Source organism: Trichomycterus rosablanca, chromosome 24 (assembly GCF_030014385.1).
Source record: "Trichomycterus rosablanca isolate fTriRos1 chromosome 24, fTriRos1.hap1, whole genome shotgun sequence".
Taxonomy (NCBI): domain Eukaryota; kingdom Metazoa; phylum Chordata; class Actinopteri; order Siluriformes; family Trichomycteridae; genus Trichomycterus; species Trichomycterus rosablanca.
The window spans coordinates 17,453,998-17,461,013 of NC_086011.1; the positions used below are offsets into that span (position 1 = coordinate 17,453,998).

The window sequence follows — 7,016 nt, forward strand, 5'->3', positions numbered from 1 at the left end:
TGTTATTATTGTTGTTGTTGTTAATAACAACCATAATTATAATAATAAGCTTAATTTCACTTAAATAATATTTATAATTTACAATTTATTTTATTACAGAAAATATTATTCTATATAAATAGTCTGAATAGTATCTATAAATGTATTTATTTTACAGTAGTCCTGATTGAATCGAGTGTAAATAATCGAACGCTCTCTTCACGCTATTACTTTTAATGCACTCGGCAAAATTATGAACAGGTCGTTTCCTATTGGCCAGTGGAACACGTTTCTCGAAGCTGATTGGCTGCTCTTGTTTCCGGGGCGCACAGAGCCATCGGTGACGTTTTTCCCAGCCGCAGTGAGACGGACTGGGCGAGAATGGCTGCCGGTGGAGGTTAGAGCTTCGTTCACTTACTTCTCATCAGACACTTTCATTCGTTTCTCTAAAATGTTCTAGAGTCAGTTTGAGTCACGGCGTGGTTTCCGTGCCTGCATGATGCTTTTAGTTTTATTAAGTTTAGCTCGGAATGTGTTTGTTTGGGTAGAAAAGTATAAACCGGTTGCCGGCTAGGCTAACGTAGCTTAGCAAAGCTAGCCTAGCCGACTAATGTTATAGCCACGTCTGAACGGCGCACCGTACTAAATTAACAGCGTATACGGATAGTATGTAAGAATAGTACGCGAGAATAGTACACAGCCCGAGCGTTTCTAATACTAGTTAGTATGCAAGTGCGCTTTGTACTGCAGCCGTTATTGTTTGACTACTCTAAGTTTAAATGACAAAGTGATTTTAGGTGGGTTTCTTTTAAATATCCTTCTGTTTTTATTTTGAAATCAGCAACCTTTCGACGGATCAGTGCTGTTCAGAAGTTGCCAGCTTAAGTTCTTTTAAAGTTTATTAAAATCTTCTTACAGGTCGCTAACTAGTTAACGTTAGCCAAACTCAGTTGGTGTTCACTTATAGTGGATTAACATGCTACAGGCTAACATTAGCACTTGCCTTGCTATTAGTTTATCTTTCTTAAAATCTCTTCACTGTAGTGGTGACTTTAATATACAAACTGCAGTGTAGTAAAGTGCAATCATAAGTGGTTTCTATAAAATGTGGATGTGCTACTGATAGAACTCATTTAATCAACATGGTCTTTAACAATAATAAACAAAGAATCAAAGCTTGGTCTTCCACTGAATGTAAACCAAGCAGGATAAAACCAGTATAATCTTCTGGACTTGATCAATTTTAATAAGTCAGTAATTGCCTGAGATGTTGAAAAGAAAAGGAAAATACATGTGGAGCACGTACATTAGTGATCTAGTGAAGCATAATGTGATGTAATTATTGACAGTCCACTTACAAACCTTCAGTTTATTTATTTATTTATTAGGATTTTAACGTCATGTTTTACACTTTGGTTACATTCGTGACAGAAACGGTAGTTCTGTCTCGTTACACAAGACCCATAAGTCAAACCCGGTCATGGACAATTTTGTCCATCTCTAATTTACCTCACTTTCACGTCTTTGGACTGTGGGAGGAAACCGGAGCACCCGGAGGAAACCCACACAGACACGGGGAGAACATGCAAACTCCACACAGAAAGGACCCAGGCCACCCCACCTGGGCATCGGACCCAGGACATACTTCCTGTGCGGCGACAGTGCTAACAAACTAAACAATGTAGAACAAACTATCTAAGTCTATATCTAGGGACAGTGGAAGTCTAGTGGGTAGGGTTTTGATCTATCAACTAAAAGGTTGAGAGTTTGAATCCCAGCTCTGCCATGCAGCCACTGTTGGGCCCTTAAACAAGGCCCCTAACTTTGTCTGCTCCAGGGACGGCGTACAATGGCTGACCCCAGCTCTCGAACAAGCTTTGATATCTGTTGTACTGAACTTTTGTATATGTATATATGACAAACAAAGGAGTTCTATATATTTAAAAGTAAAGCCTGGAACACGTTCCAAAACAAAGTTGCTGCAGTTTTGAAGATTGTTTTCCTCAGGTTTTCTGATATGTCGTCAGCAAGACTTTCTTTGCCTTAATTTCAGCAACAAACATTTTAGAGCAAATCAAAGTTGCAATTTTAATCATTTTATATGTGACGCCTTGTTGTGGGCAACAAACTAAAGTTAACTATTGATTCCCTTTTCCCAGCATCAAGCATAGATGAATGTTTGAAATCTTTATTGTACTAATTTTTAGATTTTTTAAAAAGCCACATCTCAAAAAATTAAATTATTGCCATAGCTCACATGAGGCGTTCATATAAATCTTCGTTTGGTCATTGGTGGTCAGTGGTTGCACAGTCTTGTTTGGTTTACATCCTGGTGGCTCTTGTGTAGAACCTCTAACCCTTTTTTTGCCCCATTACTGCGGTATCGTAATTGATTGTGTACTTTAACCCCCAAATGCCCCGAACCAAGAAAAACAGTTGGTCGTGTTGTGTACCTGTGCATCAGTATAATGAGAACGAATGCTCTTTTTGTCTAATTAGAAGTTGGTAAGCTGTTACAAGTACAGAATGGGACCCCTGCGAGCACGGCCTATAATGGCGTAGATGCTATGCACGCCTGCACCATTCTCCAGCAGCTCAAAGCCCTGTACGACGAAGCACAGCTGACTGACATCGTCGTGGAGGTGGACAATGGCGAGACCTTCGCCTGTCACAGAAACGTGCTCGCCGCCATTAGTCCTTACTTCAGGTACGATGTGTCTTTTTATATTCTGCTTTCAGAGTGTTCTCATCTTGACTTGAATAAGGTGGCCGGCAGAGCACACGTTGTTCAAATAGAGGCATTTCATCAAGAGAATATAGAATATAGTGACATAGCTGCTGCGTATATCAGTAATGCCAATATCTCCCATTTAACACAGCCATTTTCTTTAAGTAAACAGTATATTCTGATTAAACTTATAAAACTGTTATCAGATGTGGTGAAGCAGGAAAAAAAAAACCCTAAAACAATTAAATGCCTGAAGAAAACTGAATCATGGAATTGACAAAACATATTACGCCTAGTGCACACTACACAGGTCTCACCTGATTTTCCAGTCGCTGACTAATTTCGTGGATGTTCCCTGTGTTTTCCGTTGATTGCTGTATAAACTTAACTCGTCCCTGTGACTGCGCTGAGTGCAGTAGGTATTAGAAACAGCTAGTTACAGAGTACATACATTGCGCTGCTGTGTCCCAAATACTAAATTGTGTACTTAATTGGTTACGTTACCATTGCTGTATTAATCACAAAAGAATTAAGCATTGTAGTTTGAGACGCAGCCCTCCAGTTTGCCCTGTGTTCAGTCTCATGCAGTTTTAAATGTTAAACTGAATCACCGTTTGGGTTCAGTCCTGATCCTGCCCTCTATTAGCCAGCCAGTTGTTCCTGCTCCTCTCAGTCCAGCTTAGTTCTTATCTGATTTGTACCTGAAAACCTTTTCTCTGCAACACTTCAGCAGTTACATAGTGTGTATGCTTTTATTTTAATGGACAGCCTGAATTTGTTGATAGGAGCTTCACTGGCAGCTAAAACCCTGAAAATGTTTTAACTGCTGTGTCACCAAATCAGACAAATCTGGCATAATTTGCCACAGCTTGGTTAATTCTCAATGTTAGGACTACTTTAAAGCAGTAGTTCTTAGTCCTGGTCCTTAAGTACCCCTGTTTTTCATATCTAATCAAATCTTCACCCAAATCCGAGGCCCTGTCCCCAATGCACATCCTTTATAGCATTTTAGGATAGTACCGGGATCCTGTAGATCTTTCTGTGTCCATAAATCCTAATATTTTTGTCCTCCCCCTCCCTTCTTGTTAGATCAATGTTCACCAGCGGCCTTACAGAAAGCAGCCAGCGTAAGGTGCGCATCGTGGGCGTGGAGTCCGAGTCCATGGCCCTGGTCCTGGACTACGCCTACACGTCGCGCGTCTCCCTGTCCGAACACAACGTGCAGGCCCTGTTCACGGCCGCCAGCCTCTTCCAGATCCCGGCGCTGCAAGATCAGTGCGCGCACTTCATGATCAGCCGGCTGGAGCCTCAGAACTGCATCGGCGTGTTCATGTTCGCGGATGCTTACGGGCACCGCGAGCTGCGCGATCGCGCCCAGGACTACGTGCGCAGGAAGTTCCTGTGCGCCGTGAGCGAGCCCGAGTTCGTGCACCTGACCAAGGAGCAGCTGGTGGGCATCCTGGACAGCGACGACCTCAACGTGGAGAAGGAGGAGCACGTCTACGAGGGCGTCGTGCGCTGGCTGGAACACGACCACGCTCGCCGACAGCCTTTACTAGCGGACATCTTTGCCAAATGCATTCGGCTCCCCCTGCTGGACGAGGAGTTCGTGAGCCGCATTCCGGCCCATTTCGCCCTCGCGCTGCCCGTCGAGCAGTCGGAAAAGAGCAGAGCGGACGGCGCCAGCGGCTGCCCGCAGCGCCTGGGTATGACCGCATCCGAGATGGTGATCTGCTTCGACGCGGCGCACAAGCACTCGGTGAAGAAGCAGACGGTGCCGTGTCTGGACACGGCGACGGGCAAAGTGTTCAAGCTCTGCAAGCCGCCCAACGACCTCCGCGAGGTCGGGATCCTGATCACGCCCGAGAGCGACATCTTCATCGCAGGAGGGTACCGCCCGGGCAGCAGCGAGACGTGCATCGACCACCGCGCGGAGAGCGACGTCTGGCAATACGAGCACGCCGGGAACCGCTGGCTGGCACGGGCGCCCATGCTGAGGGCGAGGATCGGGTGCCGTCTGGTACACTGTTGCGGGAAGGTGTACGCGCTCGGCGGGCGGGTCTACGAAGGAGACGGGCGCAACGCGCTCAAATCTGTCGAGTGCTACGACGCCAGGGACGATCGCTGGACGACTGTTAGCCCCATGCCCGTAGCCATGGAGTTCCACAGCGCCGTGGAGTATAAGGATCGCATCTACGTGCTTCAAGGTAAGAATCTAACGATCGATATCGAAGACGAAGCCCTGATTGGCTGCTGTCGTTCACCTGGTTACCCCTCTGTCTTATTTTAGGCGAGTACTTCTTCTGCTTCGACCCGCGTAAAGACTACTGGGGGCACCTTTCTCCCATGAACATCCCGCGCTGCCAGGGCCTGGTGGTTCTCCACGAGCACCACATCTACTACATCGGAGGCGTGTGCCGTAACCACCAGCGCACCTTCACCGTGGAGGTGTACGACATCGAGCGCAACATCTGGAGCCGGAGGCGGGACCTTCCCTTCGAGCAGGCGGCCAGTCCGTACATCAAAGCCATGACGCTGGGCGGGAGGCTCCACCTGTTCGTCCGGGCCACGCTGGTCACGGTGGAGGAGCACGTGTTCCGGACCAGCCGCAAGAACTGCCTGTATCAGTACGACCAGGAGGAGGACAGCTGGGGCAAAGTGTACGAGACGCCCGAGCGGCTTTGGGACCTCGGCCGGCATTTCGAGTGCGTCGTGGCCAAGCTGTACCCGCAGTGTCTCCAGAAAGTGCTCTGATCACTGGTGGTTTGTTTGGTTTTTTTTTATTTTTTGGTGCTGTTCCGACCCCGGCGTAGAGGCGGTGGTTCCGGGGGGGGGGGTTTCTGATGAACCGGACAGGTGCTCGGTGTAGGCGGCAGTATTTTAATCGAAGAGACTCGAACGAATTTCTGGCCGTCGCTCGTTTTTACAGTCGGAACTGATTCTAAGTGCAATTATCACATTATGACGTGTGTGTGTGTGTGTGTGAAGCAGTTTGTGTTCAGGCTTACGTGAGGGAATTTGTGTCGCTGATCGCTGATTTATTTTATTTTATTGTTATTATTTTTTGGTTTTGGCGCATTTCAGAGTAATAAAAATCCTGTTCGAAAAGGACAGAGTGGCAAGTCACGGTAAAGTAATAAATAGGCCTTTAAATAGCTATACGTGTTCATACGGGTATGATGGGCCGAGATGCCCATTGTTAGGTAGCTACGTGTGATGACTTGGTCGTCTTTTATTGTTTTTCAGTGCCAGCTCATGGGGGAAATCTTTTTTTCTATTTAAATTTACTTTAGTAGTCATTTAAATAGGTAAATATAATTGAGAGTAGGGTTGCTGAGTGCTTTTTGTTGTTTATTTTCATACTTGGGCAGTGCCGGTAGACTTTTCGGTAAAATATAAGTGACTGTTTAACTATTTTTTAAATTTTCTGATGCATGTGAGCGGCTCTATTTTTTGTTTAGCCTCAAACGAGGGTGTCACCACGGTCTAATGTGCCATCCCACCACCTCTGAGAACTCGAACCTTCCATTCGGATATCCGCCGTGCTATCCGACGGGCACAAATGCCCGTATTTTTAGCTCTGCTACCGGCAGGCTGGGCACCTAGCTTGGCTTGTTGGGGATTCCTCATACTTGATGCAATTACGACCCCTTCTGGCTGATCGATGGCGCTGCACAGGGTGTGTCTCTCCGTACGCAAAGCTGATCCACATTTGAACTCTCCTCATGCAGGTGAAAAGATGCAGTCGGTACTGCACACGTGTTGGAGGGGGCTTTGTCAGTCACGGCAAAGGTCAGCATCATTACAGAGGAAGCGTAACGCAATGGGGTAATTGGATACGACTAGATTGGGAGGAAAATTGGGAGGTCAGTGGGGTTCCTCATTGCTTGCTGGCTGGTCGGAGGGGACATTTAATGCATTGCTGCTCTCTTCAGATCTAGATTTGGAGGAATGCAAATGCAAAAATTGAATCAAATTAAAATTGTGTATTTTTGGGCTGCTCTCATATTTAGGGGTGGCCACAATCGATCATTCTGATCATTTTTATACGTGAAGCCGGATGCCCTTCCTGGCAAAGTGCGCCTCCTGTGGCCAGGCACAATTGATAAAAGCAGATCATATTGAGTGACCTTTTGACTTGGTCTTTTCTTTATGATGATAAAACAGTCTATATATGGTTCTTTTTATCATATAAGTCTTACCGGCACAAACCTAGTCGAGCTTAGCTTAGTGTTTTCTTTATAGAATAGCCACATTTCCTCCCAGTTTTTTTGTTTTTCTGCCTCAACACACTAACAACTCATCAGCT

General features: G+C 46.0%; 1 protein-coding gene across 1 annotated transcript; it reads left to right on the forward strand.

Moving 5' to 3' along the window:
* The first annotated feature begins 327 nt into the window (after positions 1-327).
* Positions 328-5,818, forward strand: kbtbd8 (kelch repeat and BTB (POZ) domain containing 8). Its single transcript, XM_062986771.1, has 4 exons — positions 328-376; positions 2,479-2,686; positions 3,797-4,914; positions 4,998-5,818. The coding sequence occupies exons 1-4, from the start codon at positions 361-363 to the stop codon at positions 5,459-5,461; spliced, it is 1,806 nt and encodes a 601-aa protein (XP_062842841.1). The 5' UTR covers positions 328-360; the 3' UTR covers positions 5,462-5,818.
* Positions 5,819-7,016: the final 1,198 nt, after the last annotated feature.